This window comes from Triturus cristatus, chromosome 4_2, assembly GCF_964204655.1.
Source record: "Triturus cristatus chromosome 4_2, aTriCri1.1, whole genome shotgun sequence".
Classification (NCBI taxonomy): domain Eukaryota; kingdom Metazoa; phylum Chordata; class Amphibia; order Caudata; family Salamandridae; genus Triturus; species Triturus cristatus.
The window spans coordinates 719,327,090-719,351,651 of record NC_140586.1 but is presented as its reverse complement, the minus strand read 5'-3'; the positions used below and the strand labels follow the sequence as shown (position 1 = coordinate 719,351,651).

Genomic DNA, 24,562 nt, shown 5'->3' with positions numbered 1-24,562 from the left:
AAATACGAAGGCATGGCTTGGCAGTTCGGGCTGGACTGTTCCCATGAGGCACAGGGTCAGACTGATTTGCATATGGCCGTGTCTGAACTGGGGTGGCAGAGTGGGCAAAAGAACGGTGATGGATCAAACCCAGATCTGTTGACTGGGTGTGAGTGTTTGATTGGTTCTGATGCTCCGTCCATCACCACCCCCTTTTGTACTGCTTTGTTCGCCATAAATTGGCAGGGTATGCTCAGACGTGAGTCCCTTGCTCACTTTACAACTGGATTCAAGCAAGCCTGGCTGAAGACGGCTGAAATGCCAGAAACCGGTCCTAGGAAGCTTGTTTCCGTTCCAGGGAAGGCATGGCTTGGCAGTTCGGGCTGGACTGTTCCCATGAGGCACAGGGTCAGCCTGATTTGCATATGGCCGTGTCTGAACTGGGGTGGCAGAGTGGGCAAAAGAACGGTGATGGATCAAACCCAGATCTGTTGACTGGGTGTGAGTGTTTGATTGGTTCTGATGCTCCGTCCATCACCACCCCCTTTTGTACTGCTTTGTTCGCCATAAGTTGGCAGGGTATGCTCAGACGTGAGTCCCTTGCTCACTTTGCCACTGGATTCAAGCAATCCTGGCTGAAGACGGCTGAAATGCCAGAAACCGGTCCTAGGAAGCTTGTTTCCGTTCCAGGGAAGGCATGGCTTGGCAGTTCGGGCTGGACTGTTCCCATGAGGCACAGGGTCAGACTGATTTGCATATGGCCGTGTCTGAACTGGGGTGGCAGAGTGGGCAAAAGAACGGTGATGGATCAAACCCAGATCTGTTGACTGGGTGTGAGTTTTTGATTGGTTCTGATGTTCCGTCCATCACCACCCCCTTTTGTACTGCTTTGTTCGCCATAAGTTGGCAGGGTATGCTCAGACGTGAGTCCCTTGCTCACTTTACCACTGGATTCAAGCAAGCCTGGCTGAAGACGGCTGAAATGCCAGAAACCGGTCCTAGGAAGCTTGTTTCCTTTCCACGGAAGGCATGGCTTGGCAGTTCGGGCTGGACTGTTCCCATGAGGCACAGGGTCAGACTGATTTGCATATGGCCGTGTCTGAACTGGGGTGGCAGAGTGGGCAAAAGAACGGTGATGGATCAAACCCAGATCTGTTGACTGGGTGTGAGTGTTTGATTGGTTCTGATGTTCCGTCCATCACCACCCCCTTTTGTACTGCTTTGTTCGCCATAAGTTGGCAGGGTATGCTCAGACGTGAGTCCCTTGCTCACTTTACCACTGGATTCAAGCAAGCCTGGCTGAAGACGGCTGAAATGCCAGAAACCGGTCCTAGGAAGCTTGTTTCCGTTCCAGGGAAGGCATGGCTTGGCAGTTCAGGCTGGACTGTTCCCATGAGGCACAGGGTCAGACTGATTTGCATATGGCCGTGTCTGAACTGGGGTGGCAGAGTGGGCAAAAGAACGGTGATGGATCAAACCCAGATCTGTTGACTGGGTGTGAGTTTTTGATTGGTTCTGATGTTCCGTCCATCACCACCCCCTTTTGTACTGCTTTGTTCGCCATAAGTTGGCAGGGTATGCTCAGACGTGAGTCCCTTGCTCACTTTACCACTGGATTCAAGCAAGCCTGGCTGAAGACGGCTGAAATGCCAGAAACCGGTCCTAGGAAGCTTGTTTCCTTTCCAGGAAAGGCATGGCTTGGCAGTTCGGGCTGGACTGTTCCCATGAGGCACAGGGTCAGACTGATTTGCATATGGCCGTGTCTGAACTGGGGTGGCAGAGTGGGCAAAAGAACGGTGATGGATCAAACCCAGATCTGTTGACTGGGTGTGAGTGTTTGATTGGTTCTGATGTTCCGTCCATCACCACCCCCTTTTGTACTGCTTTGTTCGCCATAAGTTGGCAGGGTATGCTCAGACGTGAGTCCCTTGCTCACTTTACCACTGGATTCAAGCAAGCCTGGCTGAAGACGGCTGAAATGCCAGAAACCGGTCCTAGGAAGCTTGTTTCCTTTCCAGGAAAGGCATGGCTTGGCAGTTCGGGCTGGACTGTTCCCATGAGGCACAGGGTCAGACTGATTTGCATATGGCCGTGTCTGAACTGGGGTGGCAGAGTGGGCAAAAAAACGGTGATGGATCAAACCCAGATCTGTTGACTGGGTGTGAGTGTTTGATTGGGTCTGATGCTCCGTCCATCACCACCCCTTTTGTACTGCTTTGTTCGCCATAAGTTGGCAGGGTATGCTCAGACGTGAGTCCCTTGCTCACTTTGCCACTGGATTCAAGCAAGCCTGGCTGAAGACGGCTGAAATGCCAGAAACCGGTCCTAGGAAGCTTGTTTCCATTCCAGGGAAGGCATGGCTTGGCAGTTCGGGCTGGACTGTTCCCATGAGGCACAGGGTCAGACTGATTTGCATATGGCTGTGTCTGAACTGGGGTGGCAGAGTGGGCAAAAGAACGGTGATGGATCAAACCCAGATCTGTTGACTGGGTGTGAGTGTTTGTTTGGTTCTGATGCTCCGTCCATCACCACCCCCTTTTGCACTGCTTTGTTCGCCATAAGTTGGCAGGGTATGCTCAGACGTGAGTCCCTTGCTCACTTTGCCACTGGGTTCAAGCAAGCCTGGCTGAAGACGGCTGAAATGCCAGAAACCGGTCCTAGGAAACTTGTTTCCGTTCCAGGGAAGGCATGGCTTGGCAGTTCGGGCTGGACTGTTCCCATGAGGCACAGGGTCAGACTGATTTGCATATGGCCGTGTCTGAACTGGGGTGGCAGAGTGGGCAAAAGAACGGTGATGGATCAAACCCAGATCTGTTGACTGGGTGTGAGTGTTTGATTGGTTCTGATGCTCTGTCCATCACCACCCCCTTTTGTACTGCTATGAAATACGATTGGCAGCTGATTTTTCCCGTGACACCAATGAAAGAAGGAAAGCGTTTCTCTCCATGAGACCTCAATTGAGGAAATTGGACATTAAGTATGGTTTGTTTGATCCAGCACACTTTCGAGTCTCTAAGAATGGGGACACCAGAGACTTCTACAATCCAGATGACTTACAACGTTTTTTGGTTGACGTGACATCTCAAGACATGAACACGCAGTCTGCTCCTACCCCTGCTCCTTCTCGGAATCCTCAAGCTATTCCCACATCTGTGGATGACATGCGTCGCAATCTACATCAATCCCGTCAAAGAGGCAGAGTATTTGAACGGTCTATTCGCAGTCAAGATAATACATCTTCCGCCTTAAATACTGTCTCCAACTTAACTCAGGAACAACGTCGAGATAAGTCCCGTTCTCCTCTAAAGTCTGCCTCTAATGAGGAATAATTTTGATGTCATGGCTCCTATATAACTTATTAAGCCATAGGTTGCAGCTACTTTTGCTTATGTCTCTCTAATTGACAGATATAGATGAACTCTGTGCTGTTTTACTGGTTAAATTCTCTTGTCCTTTTGGAATGTTCTATTTATTTTCCTGTATTCATGAATAGATAGTCACAACTCTGTAGCATTTTACATATATTAGTCATCAAAATGTCTCATTATTAACTTTTCATGGTTATCTTTTATTAGGGCTATTATTTAGGTTATGGATTTTGATTATTCACTACTATTATATTTCTTGATGATTTCCTTTATAGGTTATTAGTGCATGATTTATCTATCACATGCAATATAGTTATTTTATCTATGAAGTTGACTATTTGACCTATTCTTAGATATTTTTATATTTCAAATCCTATATCTTTACCAATATTTAGTTTACTATGACTTAAATCTTCTAATATATTTCCAAAATGTTATATTATAAATGTTATGCTCTCTTAATATGCTATCCTTTAAAGGGCAGATTTTATATCCCTTCATATTCCTTACCAGCTTAGTTCATATCTTCTATTTTTACTTTATTTTATCCTCCCAGGGTTTTTTTTTTGCTCTAGCTTCTCATATCAATGTTATTGGCCACTTTAAATAGCTTTTTTTTTTCTTCTTTTTTCTCTCTTTAATTGTTCTAGCCCTGGATTTTCCTTATTAATGGAGTCCCGGCCCAGAGCGGTGCTCTAGTGCGCCCAGACCTGCGGTGAAAAGTCTATTGTTATTCTATTATACTCTTTCTATTATTCTTTTGTAGTCTATAAATCTTTCTTTATTTGCTTTCTATACTTTATTTATCTTTCTTATTGGTGGGTTTTTCCCTTTCCTCTTCTATACCCATTTCCATCACATCTTTTTGCAAGTCTCTATTTTTTTTTACTTTTTTTTTATTTTTTATTTCTAACATGGTCCTTGCTCATGATTTATGTGCTATATCCTGGAATGTCAATGGATTAACACACTATATCAAACGGAAGAAGGTTCTTTCCTATTTACAATCTAAAAAGGTGGATGTGGCTCTTCTTCAAGAGACTCATCTTAATACACTTGAGTCTGAAAAACTTCGTAGAGATTGGGTGGGTAAAGTTATCCACAGTAGTATCAGCAATGGGACTTCTTCAGAAGCAGGCCCTACTCAAAAATGTGGGGTAGCATTCCTTATCAGAAAAACATTACCAGTTTGTGTACTTAAAACATTGGAAGACTCACAAGGCAGATATGTTTTTGCAAAAATGTGCATTGGTAATATTCATATATGTGTGGGTTAAGTTTATGCTCCTACTGGTGCTAAAAAAGATTTCTTTCTACGTTTGAATCGTTTGCTGTCAGAGATTGATGCCTCACAATAAATCATCGGAGGCGATTGGAACCTGGTGAGAGATCCAGTTTTGGACAAAACTGGACCTCTTGATAAGAATAATGCAGTGGACAGAGCCCTTATGAATGATATCATTGCAGACAACGGCCTTATAGATCATTGGCCTTATCACACCCAACTGATGTTGAATATACATTCACATCTCCCTCCCATGGCACCTTATCGAGATTGGATTACTTTTTAATTTCTCAGAGAACGGTCCAATCGATCCAAGATTTTTGTATTTTGGAGGCATCCATCTCTGATCATTCTTCGGTCCTCAGACTGGGATAAACGACTGGGATAAACGAAGCAAATAGATCAACGTAACCCCCTATTGTCTGCAATGCGTAAGATATGGCAAAGAGCGCATCGTATCTTGGGCATTAATTCTCGATTACATGTAAAGGCTCCTATATGGAACAACTCCAGAATACGCATTAAAGGTAGAAGCTTTCTATGGTCTCAAAGGAAATCGGCAGGCATTCTCACACTAGACCAAATTCTCGATGACGGGGATCTTAAACCTCTATCACAGTTAATGGATGAATTCAACTTACCCCCGCTGCAGTATGCCAAATACAATCAACTTAGAAAATCTCTTCTCAAAGCTCTTGGTTCCACACCTTGGTCATTATCTATATCACCAATAGTGTTTTATTTACAAATTTGGGGCAAACAGAAAAGTGTCATTTCAGGTCTCTACAAAACAATTACATCTCAATTATTTTCACACCCATTATCCTGCGATCTCCGACATAAATGGCAAACACGTTTACAGACTTCTTTTTCAGATATGGAATGGATGAATATACTAGATGGTTTGGATAAGGGAGCTCGGGAAGCTCGTTTAAAGTTTGGCTGATTTAAAATTCTACATGACTGGCATTGGTCTCCGGTTAGATTATATAAGGCAGGCTTGTTACCGCATTCCAATTGTTGGAGATGTAATGCTTCTGGATGTGATATTGTTTATATTCTTTGCACGTGTCCATTGGTTAAACATTATTGGTCTTACATAGGTCAGACCTTACATAAGTCTATCTGCATTTACCCCTTTCCACAGCTAATATTATATTACATGATTTCAGAAATGTTCCCACTCTTTCTAAACCACAATCTCGTTTCCTACATATCGCGCTTGCAACTGCTAAAATCTGTATATTAAGACAATGGAAATCTTCCACTCCACCATCTCAAGAGTCCTGGTTATCTGCTATGATTCAAAATGCTTTGCATGAAGGCATTATATATAATATTCAAGATCAACTAGAGTTATTTTCACAGATATGGAATCCTTTTTTACTTTCTTAACATGTTTGTATTTGTTATCATTTAGTTTTTAAATCTTGATTGTATATGCTTTTTCACTCTTTCCTTTATATATTGTTATATATATTTATTGTCCTAGATAGCATAATATTAAATATTATTCTATATATGGATTTACTTTTTAATTTCTATCATATGATCCTTACCCTTATTACTTGTATTTGAGTTTTCTTGTTTTTGTTTAATGATTCTGAAATGCTAATAAAAAATTTAAAAAAACACACAAAAAAACACATTACTTTAAGAAAATGACAGTGAATTGTTTCTAAAAGCCTTCAGTCAAGGTAACGTTATCATTGGTCCGATATTTCAGTGGACTAGTGTATCCAGTGTATAGTTGTGTGCATCCAGAAGGCCCTCTATCTTCACACTCTTACCTTCTGCAGTTGATACTCGAGGGTAAGCGAGACTCCCTTTGTCCCCTTGGCACCAATATGGGGATTCCGGTTTCAGACTTCTCTGGATGCAGCTGCCCTCAAGCAGTATCAAGGTTACCAGCACCACAACCAGTATCTGGAACTTCCTTCCATGTCACTCAGAACCCAGCCTGATCTGCTCGCCTTCAAAAGGCTACAGAAGCTAACCTCTCCAGGCCCTGTCTGAAGCGACTGTGGCCTACTGCTCGATATTTCCCACTCCGCCGGTTGAGCCCTTTGTGCTGCTTTCGCCCCATCAAGAAATGTCTCCTTCCGTTGTACTTTACTGGGTGTTTGTAAAGCATATTTATTCCTCTTAAGCTATGGTAGCGCTATACGATATCACAGATCCATAGAAAGAATGGTAAAATGGTATAGGAGAAAATCAAGAATTATCACTCTCCTGCAAATGCCAATTTCCAGTCCCTTGCCATCCCTCTTTCACAGTGCGTGCTCCTCGGTTGCTCAAAGGAGGGAGACATTGCACGCCTCTCAAAAGACCCACAATAAGAAAGAAAAGATCAAACTCCCTATTTTTTTTAGCACCACTTTGCTCTAATTTGGACCTCATCAGTCTTGTTTCAAGGCCACTTGAGTTGTGTAGAAATTTGGAGGGGCGCAGAAGGGAAGGACATGGCCTACACAGAAACTTTCAAAGTCCTCACAATACACAACAGGATAGCTGCAGCCGAAGAGCATGTCTAAAAAGCTGCTTGGAGAATAAAACGGTTTGCAGTGTTCCCCTTTGATTAAGCAACTGGTTTTAAAAATAATTTTACTAGTTAATGCACTTTTATAAAAATTCACTCTTCAGAAAAATTAGAAAAAGTGACAGGGACCCTTTAGTGCATGTGGCCTGCTTTGTAAAAAGCACAGATGATAACATTCTGCTTTTCTTACAATTTTTTGTTCTTTTACCTAAACAGACCATGCGGCTTTTTGGCCAACTCGACTTAACATGCTGGGACAATTAACACCAAACTTGTAAAGTGGGAAGTAAAAGTCCCAGAATGCCAAGTACTGATGGCAGAAGAAGCGGAAACTTACTTGTGGTGACCCACATTCCAGGAGTCGTCATTGTAGATGTCTTTTGTCGTCGAAATGTAAAACTCGATTGTAGGTACAGCAGTTTTACCCTACTTTTAGGTGAGAGAATGTAATCTCGAGTTTTAAATAAGCATTGGCAATGCCAATAGGTCTGGTGTTGGATGCTTACCTTTTCGTTTTTGTCAGTGCTTATTTCATTATGTCTTGGTTTCTGTAAAACGTTATTGTTGAGGGAGCTGATGGGCCCTTGGCAATAAAAAAAATAGTCTAAAGCATGAAATGTTCTTTTGTTTTCAAAAGCACACACTGCCGTAGTAGTACCAGGAACTGAAGCTAGCTTATTTTTCTGCGTATGTACTCCTTGTGAAAGAGCAGAATGTCTTCACTCACAGTGATGTTAATCAATGGTTGAAGTGGGCTGACCCTCTGCCCCATTCCGTATGCTATAGTAGGTGGAAGGAAATGCGAATCACTCAACAGACCAGTGTCGGAAAAGGGCTAGTTGAAGGCCCTAATAGGAAGTATCCTTATATGATTTGAGTAAAATCAGAAGGACTTGGCTACCGACAGACCGAAAAAAACAGTTAACAGCGCATGCACTTGTAGAACTGGAGAAGTAGGTGCATTCCATCACTTAAGCATGTATTCGCTCATGTTTTTTAAAGGTACTGATTGTTCAAATCTTCTCCTTTCCCTTCAGATCCAGGCACATCCAAGCTGTTCCCGTCAGTGCCACTGTTGAAGTCCATGATTTCAAATCTAACCTCGTCTTCAAGGAAATTGAAAAAAAGCTGCAAGAGGTACCTATACGTTTTATTTTCAGCCCACCTAACCCCCTTTTATCTTTGTGCTATTTATAGACATTGAGCATTGAAATTCGAATAGATAGTACCCTGTAAATCCAGCACTCTAGTTAATGAAATATTTACCGGCTTCCGTAATGTTGCAATGTGAAATATTGTCTGAGTCACTAGAGCACTCCTCTTTCAGCCAGCCGGAGATGGTGGAGTCTTTGGGCATGATTAAGAGTTGCTTGTAGTATTCCGACCCATGCGTTAACCGCGGTTTACTCATGGGTTGGAATTACGACTTTGAAGGTATTTAACGCATCCAATATTTAGCCAATGCATGAAATAACTCAACTTTCGTTAAATTTCGGCAGTTCAAACCTGCTAAACTTTAACAGGGGAAAGCATACGGTATTTACTATATGGTACGTATAAACACCAAAATCCGCATATTATTTCCCGTGGTATAGTTATTTTTCAGGGGCGATAAATAACGCCTGAACTCCTAATCAGGCCCTTTGCATTGTCAAGCCCATGATGAGCTCAACCTTGAACACATTCAGGAACAGTGGTGTCAGAATGGTGGTTGCATGAGTGCATGAGACATGCGGGAGAGCTGAAGAGCACTTCTCTTGTTAGCCAGGCAAGCACATCCGCTGTTAATGACTATTTACATATCGATGTGTTTACAAACTTCTAACTAATCAGCATCAAAATAACATTTGTGGCCCTGCCGCGCCCTAGCTTTAGGAATTCCCAAGATTGAAACGAGCAAAGGCAATAGGTTTGGCTTCAATATGCTAACAACGCAGGCAACACTTGTGCATGCCTGAGCTGCACACATTAGTACGTGAAAATCAGACCTGTTGGCTTTGCCAAGGCTTTCTGGCTTTCACTTTGCACATCTGTGTGCACTCTGCAGTCGCAGCTTCAAATCTCCATAGTTCTGGCAGGAGCTTTCATAGCTCTGCGAGCAATCACCTGTACTATTTAGTTGTCTTTGAACACCTTTTGTGAGCCTTTTTTATTGAAATGTGCGAACAACAAATACTCCCGGAAGCCAAAGTGCAAAGAAACAGTGGGTTATCATAGTCCGTGTTCTTTCTTGCCATCTAGGTTCCTTTTCTGGCAGCTAAGTGCTAGAATACTGAAGAAATATGAATAAAATAGATATAATTAAAGAATGATTTTGTAAATCCTTGTGATTTAGAAAAAATAACAAACAGGCAGTCGCAGGTGAGTGAGGGCCTCTGTAGGCTGCTGTCAGTGGAACTACAGCCTTTGCACATTATTCCCAATAGGTCAGAGCTGAGCACAAACACCTCATGCTGCAGCACTAGACCACGACTTCACGAGTGGGCAATACTCTAGCAATGAACACATCATACGTGGCGTTTATCCTACCTCTTTAGCGGTATCTGAAACATAGTGAAAGTGAAGAAAAGCCAGCACTTGTTCTGACTGCTGATGTAGTGTAAGCAATAGCTAAGCAGGACATTTAAATAGCCACAGGCCTTTCTCCTGTTTCTGCATATAGACAGTCTTTTCCACTACAGCTCTAATCAGGCAATGCATTTTTAGTAATTAGGCTGACTTTCCTTCTATTTTGAAAATGTCACTGTACATTTCCAAAGTATGTCGACTGTCCTGAGCTCAGCTGCACTATCATTAAAAAACTGTCAAACTTTCATTTGCATTTATGTCCTATGCTGTGCGCCGCTGGTCTGACTGCTGTCAACAGTCAAAGAGAACTGTCCGCTCCTGGTTATACAGTCTGTTTTACCGGTGTCTCTGGGCATCTCCAAGAAGTTCTGTAGACGGCTTCAAGCTTACATTTCTACGGTCTGTCCTGTAACGGGTACAACATTCATATAATCAGAGCCCACAATGGGGACAAACAATGGAATGTGTATATATATTACACCACTAAATCAACCACATTCATGACCACGAGCACATATATCCAATGCAATAAGAAATCTGTTATCTGTCCCTCCGCTTGGACACTTTGAAGCATTGCGAGCTGTTTCTTTACAACAGCGGCTTGTATCGAATCTAAAATAGCCTATCCATGTGCATGCCTCTGCTGTCTCTCGAGTGCTGTAGAGTGCAATTAGTTTGAGTTCTATATCCCGCACAGGACATGTTTTAGTGGCTTTTCCCTGTCACCAGAATTTTAATGAGGAGCCTGCAGATTACTTCTCACAACCCGACTGATGTGAACGTGTGTGCTCTATCTCTCACTTTTTCCCACAAATGTGCTAGTCAGAGCTGCAACCCAAGACCGGATAAGAGCAGCGTATCGGTCATTCATGTACAACACCAAAACGCTTCACACGTAGGACACATTGTAATACAATATCCCTCCAGCCACACACTCCCTCCTGTTATAGCATGCAGTCTGTTAGATAGTGCTCTTTGGTGTCTCATAATGGGTATTAAGTGCTATAGACCTGCAAGTCCCCTCCATATTACAATACAATAAGGCATGGGAGCCAACAGGCCCAAATGGGAAGCTCTCCACGTTGGAAAAGTTCTAGGGAGGCTTAAGTAGTTGATCACGTGAAACTGAAATGGAGCCAGCAATCTGGAACAGTATATATATGTGGGCTCACCCTGCAAAAGCAGAAACAGGGAGGCGTCTGGAAACTAGATGCAGCTGGCCCTGTTTTTTAAGTCTAAAACCATTGACTGGAGAATTGCTAGAATATAATCAGGCTATTTGATTACAGGATAAAAGGCAGCATGGTATTCACAAAAATGAGAGCATGCTCAACAGATCTGAAGGAATGTTCGGTCTTAGTGCCTTATAAGTTAGATCATGTGATGATGATGAATGTAGTTTGCTTAGTTTCCAGCAACACTTTTAATGCCTCGTGGGCGTGTAAGCAAGTTAAGCATATACAGTTCGATTCCAATGGAGCACTTAGGAACAGAGAGCCTAATTAAGACTTGGGTGATAATGAAAAAACCTTTGATTCTGTAGGAAGTGCTAAATTTGGAGGAAACATCACTGGTGAAATTTCCTCCACTGTACTCTCCACCAATAGATTCTCCTCCAAAGTTAGCACTTCCTTCAGAAATCTGCAGTTTTCTATTGGTACCCAGCTTTAAATCGCTTTTCCAGTATCTTGAGGTAAATGTTTCTGATTGATGAGTTAACACGGAAGAGAAAGGCAGAGATGATCAGTGAATCCCTTCAGCAGCCATCCTTTTCAAGTGAAATAAGTGGAAAAATAGCAAAGATTTTCAAAAGCTGAAGAAATGATAGGCAGCACCAAAATGTAAGACTATAATATTGGAGGACAAATGCTTGAGGTCACTGAAGGTTATCATTTGTAATGCCTTCAAGGTCTCTGGACATTTTGACGATTTATGATTGATTGGAATCATTTAATGTATTGGAAGAGATGCATCTTGAAGATACTGCATCAGGGCTTTCTGATGAGGACGCGTGGAGTATTGCGTGGGGCTCCACTTCTTCAGAAGGACATATAAAACAATGTTCAGTTGGCCCATCCTGCCTGCCTGTTTTTCTTTTAGTGACACACAGCCTTGCAGGCGCTATAGCTTCCCGATTTATGCTCACTCTCCACTGTTTTCAGCTTTTTTGTTAAATGCTTATTGTAAGGTGTGATATTGAGCAAAGTTGAGGTACATCCTTGGAAAGTTCTGAATCCTAAAGTACAACTTCAAGTTTATACATGCATGAACGTCTCTCTAGAGGCAACAGGAATGCGACTTTTTTTACCCAAAAATGGTGAATGGTTTTGGGCTGGATGACCGAGGAGGAGGACTCCAGGATTTAGGGAGCAAGTGTCTTACATGGGTCAGAGCCTCCTACTGCTGCACCTTTACACTGCGAGAAGCACAACACCAGCGCTAATAAACCCCTTCCTCTATTCTTCGATGCTGTCAGATTTGTCTTGCAGAGTTTATCGGAAGGTCTACAACCCAAGCGCTATATCAAGATGGCTGTTGTAGCACTGTTCAAGTAACACAACTGATTCTAGGAGCTTGCTTATAGTTCAGGCGTTTGTAACTTGCGGCATTCCGCACTGACCCACCTAAGGTGCAGTGTTAAACTCTTTACTGACTGCCCTTCCTTATATGGTGATGTAAAGTGCACTATTCAATAGGCCTGGGCTGTGAACTTCGTTCCGCTCGCGAAGTTTGCAGAGTTTTCTGCACTCCGCGGAGCCCGCGGAGTGCCAAAAACTCCGCTTAGCGAACGGTAAGTCCACAATCGCGAACGGTATGTTCGCAAGCTGCCGCTCGGGTAGAATTTCTACCTGAGCGGCAGAAAAACCAGCACAAACTGCACTTCACAGTGCACTTCACCTCTCGCAGAACTTTGCAGTTTTCTTGTAACTTCGCGGAGTTCCGCGTAGTAAAACTCCGCGAACTACACCCAGGCTTACTATTTAACTACACCTGCATAAGTCTGCCCCATGTTTTTGCATATCCCAAACCCCTGCCATAATTGTGTCCTTCTTTTATTTCAAAAGGTGGCGCTCAATGCGGGAAAGGCAATATTGTATGTTAAAATTGTATGTTAAAATCATGGTGTAATTTGGGATAGGCAATAGTATGTTAAAATCATGGCGGTGAAGCAAAAAAGGAAGATCTATGTGTAGATCTTGAGTCAGCCTGTGCACACGACTACCGTATTTTCTAGTTAGTTTCATAAGTTGCCTGGTGAACTGTCTGAACTTTCTTCTCGTCATATTGTCACATGTTAACTTTATCTGGGCCATAGTTAAACAAGCATTTACAATGCAACGGTCTCGGCATTGTTAAAGTTAGAGCTATTGGCATTGCTCATGACAATGCCGTTTCTTTAAATGTTTTAAAAACAAAAACATAAACAAAAATAATGTCATGAGCAATGCCAATAGCTCTAACTTTACCAATGCCGAGACCATTGCATTGTAAATGCTTGTTACAAAGTTTACTTGACGTGTTTTGCTGAACTCATACCTAAATATTAAGTTATTCGATCTATGTAAATTTAGGAGCTGGACCACTGTATGTTGATTGAGACTTCTCAGATTTCTAGGCCACCAAGGGAAACGTGCAGTATCACCTACTCAGGAGCCCCATGACCAACAGGATCTAGAGAGAAGGCCTGATTCCACCGGATCCGGAGACAGATACTAAGCACTGGTGGCTTAAGCTCAGTCCCTGTAATCATGTAGGAGGAGAAAACAGTAGCTTACTCCCATCAGCCCAGTAATTGGAAAAGTTCCTACTACTCTTTGATGAGTTCCCGCCCCCTTTAATCTCAGAGAGTCTTAAAACCGCATGCAGGACACTCCGAGATTTGCATTTTACTTGAAAGCATTCTCTACAATCTCCGTTGGATCAATCAGAGGATTGTGTGCTTCGATCATTAGGGATGACGGGTGACTGGACCACCCCAACATAGACCTAGCTTCTGCCTAGGGAAGCTAAGCTAGGGCTTTATCCCACTACTCCTCGGTGGCCACACCTCCACGGAGGTCCACATCTCTAGCTCGGAACTACCAACTATTCGAACTATTGGATAATTATTTCAAGCCGCCATCACATCCAACTAACCAGGCAACACCCAGCCTGCGGACTGCCCTTCATACACCCCAAACTGACGCTCAACACATTTGTTTCTAGGGAGAGTAGCTTGTCTTCCCTACTCCTGGCAGATTGTTACTACCACTGGAGGGCCTAGAGGTGTCACTGGAAGGGCCCAGTGAAGTATACTCAATGCATGTGAACATCAGACATGCTTTCACTCCTGAAGGGAGAGGTCCTTACAGGCACCAGAGGAAACTGCAAACACAACAAAGAAAAAATCGAGAGAGCAACAAAACAAAACAAGCAGGAGGGAAAGTAAAGAAAAAAGAAACCGCACGGAAGATGAAACTTATTTTAACAGATGGCATGGTCACCATGGGTCCGATGCAAAAAACGCTTCTTGGTTGTAAACCTACTTTTATGAATAAAAATGGCTGGAATTATGACTTTTTATTCATGAAATGTTATGTGTATTTGTAAAGTGCACCATCACCTGCGAGGGTATCCTGACGCTGAGCAGGTGTGTGTGCCTAGCCCTGCCTAAGATAAGGTGGTTAATTGAAAAGCCAGGTTCAGGGTCACCTAAAGAAAGGATACTTTCTCATAAATATTTTGTATCCCATGACTGTGCCCAAACTTCGTGTGGGTGGAAGCAAAGAGGTCTATCCACAGGAAAAATATTTTCCCTGCAGATGTGCAACTTCACATCAGTACTGCCTCTCTCCAAGGCAAAATCGTACTGTGTACAATTCTGTACCGGGAAAATGTCTACACACAAAAATCATATGACCTTATTGGTACACCTATCTCCACTTTCGAGGCATATTTTAATAAAATATACAATCTGCAAGTACTTTAAGGTTTTGTGTGATTCAGACCCCTGCATCAATACCACTGTGCAGCATCTCTCAGCTTGGACTGCACTTTGATGCTGGGGAGTGGTACCCCTGGCTTGCTATCATCTAAACTAATATTTCGTGGAAGGAAGAAGGTGTTGTGGTCTTTTTGATCTTTTTATTAGGCAGTTTTATTTTGTATACATGCAGGGTCGTGTCCAATCTGCTCACATAACTGACCGTCTACCATATCCTCATTGAGTGCATGGCAAGTGTCCACATATCAATGAGTACATAGGCATGCAGTACAGCGATTAAATAGTGAAACAGAAAAACAAGATTGCCTTTGGAGTAAAAAGATAGAACATGTCTCAATTACAAACAGTAGAACTAGCGCACATACACACTTAGTGCATTGGGAGATCCGACACTGTATTATGGCATGAAGATGTATGTTACCTAGCCTTGATAGGCGGCAGCCAGTTTCAGGGGTCAACGTGACATTTGGTGATCCCTAGAATCGCATATGGATATAAGATGCCGCGGCTTTGGGGGGGGGGGAGGGGAGATGATCATCTTTCAAGGAAGATTGCAGCACATTGAGCAGAGTTTCTCCTCCCGGAGCAAGGCGGTGCTCTCAGCTTGAGCCCAGGCCTCCATGGTGTGCGCCCGGAAGTAAGGTTGGGGGTGGGGCTGACTCATCTGCGGGTGATCAACTGTATAGCTAGCAAAAGAGCCAGGTCTAGGATCCGCGCAGCCACTCTATTCCTTTTGGTATGGTAAAACCTACCGATTAGGCACACCTCCCATGTATGTAGCAACGGGTTCCCTGTACAGCAGGCCATGACATATGCATACCCAGCCACTACGAGGAGAGTGTGAGGTATGACCAGAACATGTGCCGGAAATCAGCGGGGGCAGACTGCATCTGTACGGTGAAAGTAGCAGTTGATTGTGTGGAGTGAGGGAGGCCCTGTGTATTATGTAGTATTGAAATAACTTGAAAATTGCATTGCGAAACACCAAGAGTATGCCAGAATGGAAAGCCACTCCTTGTCCGAACAGGAGGGGCCCAGCTCACGGGTCCAATGGCGTCGCAACGGAGTGAGGGGTACACCGGTGTGTCTACGCATGAACTAGGGGACCACTTTATTAAATGACATCCTGTCCCCATGACATGGAGATATTGAATCATTAGATGTATTGTGGGTCCCTACTGAATGGCGCCCCAGTGCTCCCCGATTATCCAGATAAAGGAGTTGTGAAGTAGAAATTGGACCGGGAGTTGTCCAGCATCAGTGACGAGGTCCTCCAATGGGAGGAGAACCCCTTCCCAATGAAGGTCCCCTGGACTACGGGTTTCTGCTGCGTGCTAAGGGGCTACCTCCGGTAGGGAAGTTATCAACCCTTCGCGGGATGTACCAAGTAATGGGAGCGGCAGGGCACCGAGCGGGAGATGTAATGGCTCCTCCGGTAACAACGATGTGCCACCTGTAAAAGACGGGAGCAGGGTGGTAATGTTTTAGTGAAGATGTGTAGAAGGCGGGTCATGTCCGGGGGGGGGGTAGGGGGAGCAGTTGCTATGTCGTGCAGCTAACAGCCTAATAACCATCTAGCCACCCACTGAACACTACTATCTGCCTTCGCATCTACAAAGTTTGGGATGCCAAAGCCACCCTGGTAGGACTGAAACACAAGCATCCAATGGAAGGACTTGTGCAGCAGGTCTTAGTTTAAGGAGGACCAATCTCTGTGCAAAGACAATCCAAACGTTTATGATTTAAAGGCATGAGGGAGATGGATGCATGCATGCAGCAGTGGGGCCCTCTCCTGCTCTGGGACTGATTCAAGATCAGGGAAGAGCTAGGCCATGCTGAACTCCGGTGACTGACGTGCACCCCCAGGCTGCGGGCAGCATGTGGAGGCACCAGACAGTAAAGCCTGCTGGAGCCCAGCTTCACTCCCCCCTCCTGGCACCCCATCCGCCCACCCCCACCCGAGGCTAATTGCCTCAAATGGGGATCATGGTCAGATTAGCCTCACTTGAAGCACCAGAAGGGTTGAGATTTGCAATGCTCCTAATCCGCCATAAAGTTTGGGATGCCAAAGCCGCCCATGTCCTACAGGAGGTAGAGCTTGGTGAGCACAACAAGGGGGTCACGGTCTTATGTGCTAAAGGGATGGTATTACTGCATAGATTCTGGACCTGGGTCGTTACTATGGAGGTGACCCCACATTGGTAAGGGGGAGTCTAGTGTCAGGCATTACTTACCTGCAGACTCGGTTGGCCAGTTTTTAGTCCAGGGCTGTCAAACGTAGGCCCTTGCCAGAATGACAGGTAAGTAGATAAAACAGGCCTACACACAATGAATCTAATTGGAGCCCCTTCTCATAGGCATGGAAGCCAGCTCCTCTGGACCTAGGGTGGGCACCACAGCTCTAGCACCCCCCTCACATTTGCAGGGCACCACCCAGAAGACGCAAACAGCCAGGAAATGCTGACTTGCATTTGGGAGCACTGGGGAGAGCTACAGCAAAGCCGGAGACCAAGTATGGTTTCATTTGGTACAAAAGCTAGGTACATTTGAAAAATCATAGTATGACGGGCCTTCGACGAGGTCAGTATCTGCGCGTCCGTGCCTCCAAGTTAATCTTCGGCATGGGTATCCGTTTCACCGAGGTCTGACGTAATGTGTTAATTTCAGGGAACACAGCAGATTTAATTGTTTACAGAAACGAGGCTGCGAAACCCTGAGAGAGAATTAAAAGCGTACTTAGATGAGACAAAGGAAAAGGTGAGAAAGAAGTACAGAATGCAAAAAAAAAACCTGAAAATGAAAAGCAGAAATAAAGTTTAAGGGAGGAAAATAGTAAGAGAAACTGAAAGGCAAGATTAAGTACTGACATTAAAAAACCAGGCTCGGGGGAGGAGCCAAGATGGCGACCGGGACGGCAGCGTAGACCCCCGGCTCCGTGAGCCTCCGCATCCCGCACGGATATCCTGCCTGAGATCCTCAACTTGTGCTACGTGGTCGTGTTTCTGAAGGAGAGGGGCTCCCGACTGTGTGACTCCGAGGTTTCTAGCCGTGCTATCGCCGGAGAAAACTGCATCTGAACTTTGCGGCCTGTGCGGCCCTGGAGCCGGAACATCGAGTGGACGCCGTGGCCGGGTGGCAGTGCGACAACAGCGGCCGGTGGTGACTGGGTGGAGTCGGCCTACCGGAGCGGTGCCAAACTCGGCCTACATTTCGGCGTGGTCACTTCTACTGCCCAGTGTAGCTGACCGAGTGCATGACCGGGGGTGCAAATCTTAGATCCTCCGGTGACTGCCCCTGCCTTGCTGGTGAGCTGCCCGGCCGCCGTCCGTATCCTGCCCCGATCATTGCGGGCCGCCCCCGGATTTCTACGGGAGCTGGTCCGTGGTGGGGACGACTGTTGCCCGTGACCACGGATAGTTTTTTGCCGGCCCCCGGAACCCGGTCACCCGCGACGTGGACATTGCGACGCTTGTCCTGGGGTCCCGGCCCCGGTGAGGGTCGGGCATACTTGGCGGCCATCTTGGGTCGATGAAGCCTACCATCCTGTCCGCTGGGCCGCAGCGGGCCTGTGAGCGTACGATTTTTGGGAGTGTGGCGGCGAGATCACAGAGAGCTGAGCTGGGGTACGGCGACCTCCTCGAGGCTCTTGGTACTCTTCACTCCTCCTTGGTTCATGGTTTCGTGATCTTGGGGAGTAAGCTCGATGGTGTGGCGTCGGAGTTGGGGCAGTGGCGGCCCGCCTGTCCGCACGAACACAGAGTCTACCCACACTGCGCGCAGGAGGACGCTGTGGCGGCCCCCCCTGAGGTTAGTACACGACTGGATGCCCCAGCCAGTATGCTACAGTGTGTTCGACCTTCTGAGGGCCTGATCTGTCCCGGAGGCGTTGGACCTGAGTGGGATGTGGTGGCCTCATCCCGTGCATGCCCTCCTGCGACCCAGAGACAACTCCAGCAACTAATGTCTCTTTTGGCTGCTTCTGCCTTCCTGAACCTTGCGTGCAGTGCAGATCCTAGGGCAGCACTTGGAAGCCTGTTTCCTCACGCGGCGGACTGTGTTGATGCTCAGAGACTTCCACCCCACCTGTGTGCGTCGCTTCTCTGTCGTTGTTGGACATTCCTCTGCCTAGGAACATTGGGTATGGTGCTGGGTCGAGGGGTTGGCATGGGCAGAATTCCACTGAGTGGTCAGGGATGAGGCTGGCCCCTCGGGGGTGGTCGCCTAGTGGACGGGCGGGCTTGGGGTGGTGTGCTCTCCTGACATGGCTACTGGCACAATAGACGCATAATGCTCCCCATCGTGGTTTGAGAAGATTGTTTTTGTGCTGTTCCTTGTTCACTTTAGGGGAACCTTACCGTGCGGGAGGGAGAAGCCGGGGGTCTGTTATGAAGGCCCTCCTCCAGTTTATAAATACTTTCTCTACCCCCCCGTCTGGTGGGGGTCCTTTCCTACTTCTTTTTCCCTATTCTCCTACATTTCGGGTCTGGTTCCAGGGCGACAGGCACACTGCTGGGGGGGGGGGGCCGTACTCATCTGCAGAGGTGCAGAGTGGGGGGTTGGGGGAGGGGACTCTGTATTCCTTCATCTTTTTCCATGGCCTCCTTTTTCTTCTCTGATTCTTTTTGTCTTTCTTTTTCTGGGATCAGCGTGATACACCTCCTTTTGCTATGCCTCGTTGCCGTTCCATGTGTTCACAACTTCCGGGGTGTTCTTGGGGAGTTCTGGCAGGGGACTGTGGGCGCAGCTGTAGACTATGTTTTTCTCCATCCTGATGTTCTTGTGTTTGCGCCATTGACCGAATAGATTGCTGTAAATCGCTAACGTTCATTACTCTGCATATCCGTGATCGTTGTTTTAAAATTGCTTGTCACCTGATCCTTCTGCCTTGTTTCATCATAAAATGAAAACCTTTTTCTCCTGGTGCCCTACTTACGCTGTTCACAGTATTAGCAGTACGATTTTGCTCCCTGAAGTGCTGCCTGTGTTTATACTTGTCGTTATTGCTCTGATTGCTTAGCGGCCGGCCCCGGGGGGTTGTAGGCCCATACTTGTTCTTATTGAACTGTCAATAAAGGTTTTAAAAAAAAAACCAAAAAAAAAAAACCAGGCTCGACGGAAGATGACTCAGTCGTGTAGCTTGCGGTGATATGAGGCAGAGATCGCGACCCCTGCGAGGAGGCAGAAACCCCCTGGACAGCCTCCCTCTGCGCCGCGGAGCCAGTGTGTTTCTGAGACCCAGCGAGGCCGCCTCTCCTCCCGCTTCCGCACGATGTTGTTTATTTGTTGGGAATTACATCGAGCGCGAGCAAAAAGGAGACGGAGAGGACGTGTGTGCGATACAACCCTCCCCAAGAGTGCGGCCCCGCCCCATCCTTGCCAACGGATGAGCAGCAGAAATAAGCAGGAGAGATGGCGCGCCTGGTCGCAGTCTGCAGGGACAGCGAGGAGAAGTTCCCGCTGTTCATCGAGGACACCCTGACGGTGAGAGAGGGCAAGAGTGGGTGACCCGTGGTACAAAGGTAGCTCGGAGAAACAGCGCGTCATTTTAGGAATGGGGGGCGTGATTTTCTTTTCTCTCCTCTTGCCATTGGCTGGAGGAGATAATTAGAAAAGTTGAAAAAAACACGCCCCCGAATCCGAAAAGGACGGGGCCTGTTCGGAGTGACGGAGCTCTTCTTCAATGGCTGGCCAGCATTTAAGAGGCCAGCCAATGGAGAAGAGGGGAGAAGAGGGGCGGGTTCAAGCCCCTCTTCTCCAAAACATTAAATCTCCGACTTCCGGTAATGCCTTCGGCAGACCGGACGGTCCTCGACCTAAAAAGCGAACTTTCGGCATGCAAGTCACAACCAGTGGAGAAACATGAGGTCAATTATGTGGTCTGAGCGGAGGGACATGTTTATCTTGTTGAGTAATTTTGTGAAGAGTGACTGCAGGCATGAATGAAATTCCCATCTGTGTGCCCGCTAAGTATAAACTTTTCACAATTTATGTAAAAACAAGTAGATTTCAGTGGAGAAACCGGGTCAGTTGTGAAACGCCTGGTTACAAAGGAGTTATATTTGTGCTTGGCCCCCCTTGGTCATTCTGGGCCTGGCTTCCCTTGCAGAATGGAAGGAGACAGGAGGGGCCGCTCGATGCCGTGGTGAAGTGTTACTTTACATTAGAACTGATGCCCTGATTCTTGCAAAATTGAAATGCTTCCTGCAGGAAACATCATGTCTACCATTGCTAGCAGCCTCTCTAATTTATTTTCCAAAAGCCATGTCAAGAAAGCTGTTAATATTATTTTTTTGATCAATTATGCACCGATTACAACAGGCAACTATTCTGGTGTTTTCAGTACTTCCCTGATCATGGTCACTTATTTTATTCTTCGCTACTGTTTACTACAGTAGTTTGTTTCTTATAGATTCCTTTTGAGCCGAGAGTGCGTGGTTGTGTGGGAGTTTGGGGAATCATCAGTGGCGGCTCCTCCACTAAGGCGGAGGAGCGTCGTGGGTGTGCATTTTGCAGTGGTCTCAGAGGACGCGGGGTGTGGGGAGATCTGCTCTTCTCTGCTCTCAGAGCAGGGGGAGGAGTGGTGGGCTATGTAAGTGAGCATGAATGTTGGGCCGGCCAAACATTCATGCACACTTTGCTTGTTCTCCATGCAGACTCTATTGAACATGCCCAACCTCAATTACAGCCTGCATGGAGAAAATGTCAAGCCTTCCATTCTCTGGCTGAGCGCCGATCCACGGCACTCAGACCAATCACAACGCTGCAATGCAGATTGGCTATCAGGAGGCTGGGAGCCGGTCGCTTCCTGCTTCCTTTGCAGAGAAGAAGCCAGGAAGAGGACGCAGGAGAGGCAGCAGCCGGCCGACCAGCAGGCCGGCCGAAGGTAAGTGTTTTTGTTTTTTTAAGTCCCCTCTCTTCCCCACCCTCCCCGCTGCTGCTTACCGGGAGCAGCCGCGCCTGGGAACCATTATGGTATGCGAGACTTGCCAACATCTCAAATCACCGTAATAATAAGACTAAAATAAATATTCTCAAGGAGTGAAATTATTTGGCAAGTGCTTCCCACAACTGTTGCCATTATAGTTAAATGTTGCCATGGAGGAGAATATGATTGCCAATGTCTAATCCTATATAAAGTTGCCTCAACCTTCCAAGAGAACTCTACAAAGTGTTTCTTTTAAAGTCTTGAGTTGGCCAGAGTGTGGGGTTTAGTGTGCAAGGTCAGAGGGAGTCTGTTGATGCCAAGTATTGTGCTAAATGTCTAGAGTTGTGCCCGAGGTTTACAATGCAGTACTCAGGGACTCTGATTTAGGTGCTGCTAATTAAAGACATGGCTGCTTAATGAGCTGAGCCAAATACATTGCTGGGATCATGCTGGGTGTTAGGATAACCCAGGTTACACCTAGCGTTACATAAAGGGCAGCCTTCCAGATGTGCCATGCTCACCCCGATCAACAGAAAACAGTATTTACTCAGATTCTCAGCAGAGCCATCATCAGATATAATCACTGGGTAATTATTTCTGTTTCAGGAAGGAGAGCAATATGTTAAGAAGATTGGTGGTATCTTCGCCTTCAAAGTAAAAGATGGTCCTGGTGGAAAAGAGGCATTTTGGGTTGTGGATGTTAAAAATGGCAAAGGTTCGGTGGCTGTCAATTCAGGTGAGTGTGCTTTTTTCTTTACTGGGAGGTCATGCCAATGGCTACCTCACCTGGTCTTTAAATTTCCTTCAGTGCTTCTTATTTGTATACACAGTGATGTACTGTTTCATGTCAGTTACTGTTTTTGTCAGAAGGAAAGAATATGTAAAAAGAAAGGGGATAGGTGAGCTATTTGATTCGTCATTAAGGATGCTTAATTCTTCGTGTTCAGCTCAGGTAAGCTGCGAAAGGAATTGATGGACTATATGCAACAGGTTGGTGGTTCAATTTAAGTAGAACGCCTGCTACAACTCAAACATATCTCCCAGTTCAGTCATGACCACTCATGCCTTCTTCTTCAGTAAAGCGACTGAACGGACATGGACATGAGTGTTGAACTCCATTCACTCCTTGTACAGATGGCCCATCCAAAGCTGAGGTCTGTTAATGGGACATCATGAGTAAAATCGGCATGAACGGTACTACGTGTCGCACCAGAGGGCGCTGCAGCTTTCTGCCGCTCAAGTAGACATTCTACTCGAGCGGCAGCTACCTCAAGGCGAGCTGCAGATTTCTCAACGCGAGCGGTCGCGACCTGCTGCGACCACCCGTATTGAGAAATCTTACCAGAAGGAGGTCTAGCACACAATTTTTTTCTCACAAGCTTTGGCGAGCCACTTTAGAGAAAAAACTCTGGTCCGCGTCACTAACCAGAGTTTTTCAGATCACCCCGTGGAGTGGGAAAAACTACATGAACTCCGTGGGCGGAACAAAATTCTTCCCCCACCCCTACTTAAAACCATAAACAAAGACATTAGTTCTACTAACCTTTTTGAAGTATTTTTCCCCAAAGTGTTTAGTTTTTGCGATTTTGCTCTTTCCTGGCAAATTGGCTTACAAGAACTTCTATGAAAGATTCTGGGCTGGGAGCATGGGTAAACTGAAGTTCAACAGCTTCAGATGGTTAGATGCTTTGATCACAACCAGGGATGTGCGGAATTGACCTAATTTTCTTTCGCGCATGTCAGAACCATGTTCCGAGGGCCGCGGGGCAAGCAGGAACTACGGGGCCCAACTGTGGGGGATGAGGCATTTTACTCCTGATGTCGAGGGGCCCAACCTACTATGGATCCTGAGCCACTGGGTCATGTACACCTTCAGCGCTTGACTCTCAGTGGTTGCTCAAGATTTTTCGGGGGCAGAGCAGTCCAAGACTTTTCCGGGGGAGAGGAGGTAAGGAGGTAGATAAAGGCTGGTAATCACAGGCTCACATCTCAAAATACATGCTGCTGCAATAAATGATTGTCCAGTCATAAACTTGCTGTTATGAAAAAAAGGTTTTTCATTTTACAGTAACTACCACAAATGGAAATACGACATACACAAACAATTTCCACAGTCCCCTGAGGTCAGGGCTCTAGTGTATCTTATAAGGTTCCCTGAGTTCCACTTTCTCCAAGTTCTATCAGTAGTGGCTATTCCCCATTCTCTATAGGCACCATTCAGGTGATGCTCACTTGCTCTAGTCCGGGGAGTCCATTTCTAACTCTGTATAAAAGTAAGAAGTGTTCCAGGGCGAAGCGATGTCTGCCAAGCAAGTTCCCCTGGGGCTAACTGGCCTGAAATCAGCCTTACCTGCACCTTCAGGAACAGATCGACGGCAGTCCCTGAGTGTACCTCCTTCGAGGGCACTGGAGCTGACATGACTGGCTCCGCTAAGTTCTTTGCACATGGCCCAAAGCTAGCTGCACTCAGCAGACCGCAAGTTTTTCACCCTCGGTCGTGCAGCCACAGCGACCGGGGGTTCTCCTCGACTCCTCCAAACTCGGCAAGTTCTTTGATCCCTCCATCGGTTGGTGGGTGGAGAGGGATGCAACAGTCTTGATGCAGGCCTGTAGGAGTCACCACTGTGGTCTTTCCCCCCCGGTGATGATTCTGACCAGGTCACACTTCTAGCTTGGTCCCAGTGGCCCCCTCTGGCATACAGGCTCTCTGTCCTTCTACTACACATGGGTTGCGACCAGATCCGCTCTGCCTATTTCTTCACGGCAACCCCTTCTGGCACTCTGCACAGCTATCTCTTCAAAGGCACCTCTTGCTGTACAGTCACCAGTTTTCCACAGAACACGGGCTACACCTCCTTCGGTATGGCAATCTCTTCATGGCGGCCCCTCGTGGCATACGGGGTCGCCAGTTTCT

General features: G+C 46.1%; 1 protein-coding gene across 3 annotated transcripts in view; it reads left to right on the top strand.

The window, feature by feature from the left end:
* The window catches only part of LOC146834959 (sterol carrier protein 2-like), a 467,321-nt gene that overhangs the window by 407,872 nt on the left and 34,887 nt on the right, over positions 1 to 24,562 (top strand). For all 3 annotated transcript variants that reach the window (XM_085602602.1, XM_085602604.1, XM_085602603.1), the window contains 2 exons: positions 8,209 to 8,308; positions 22,255 to 22,384. In XM_085602602.1, coding sequence (XP_085458728.1) covers positions 8,209 to 8,308; positions 22,255 to 22,384 — 230 coding nt within the window. The remainder of the gene's footprint in view (positions 1 to 8,208; positions 8,309 to 22,254; positions 22,385 to 24,562) is intronic.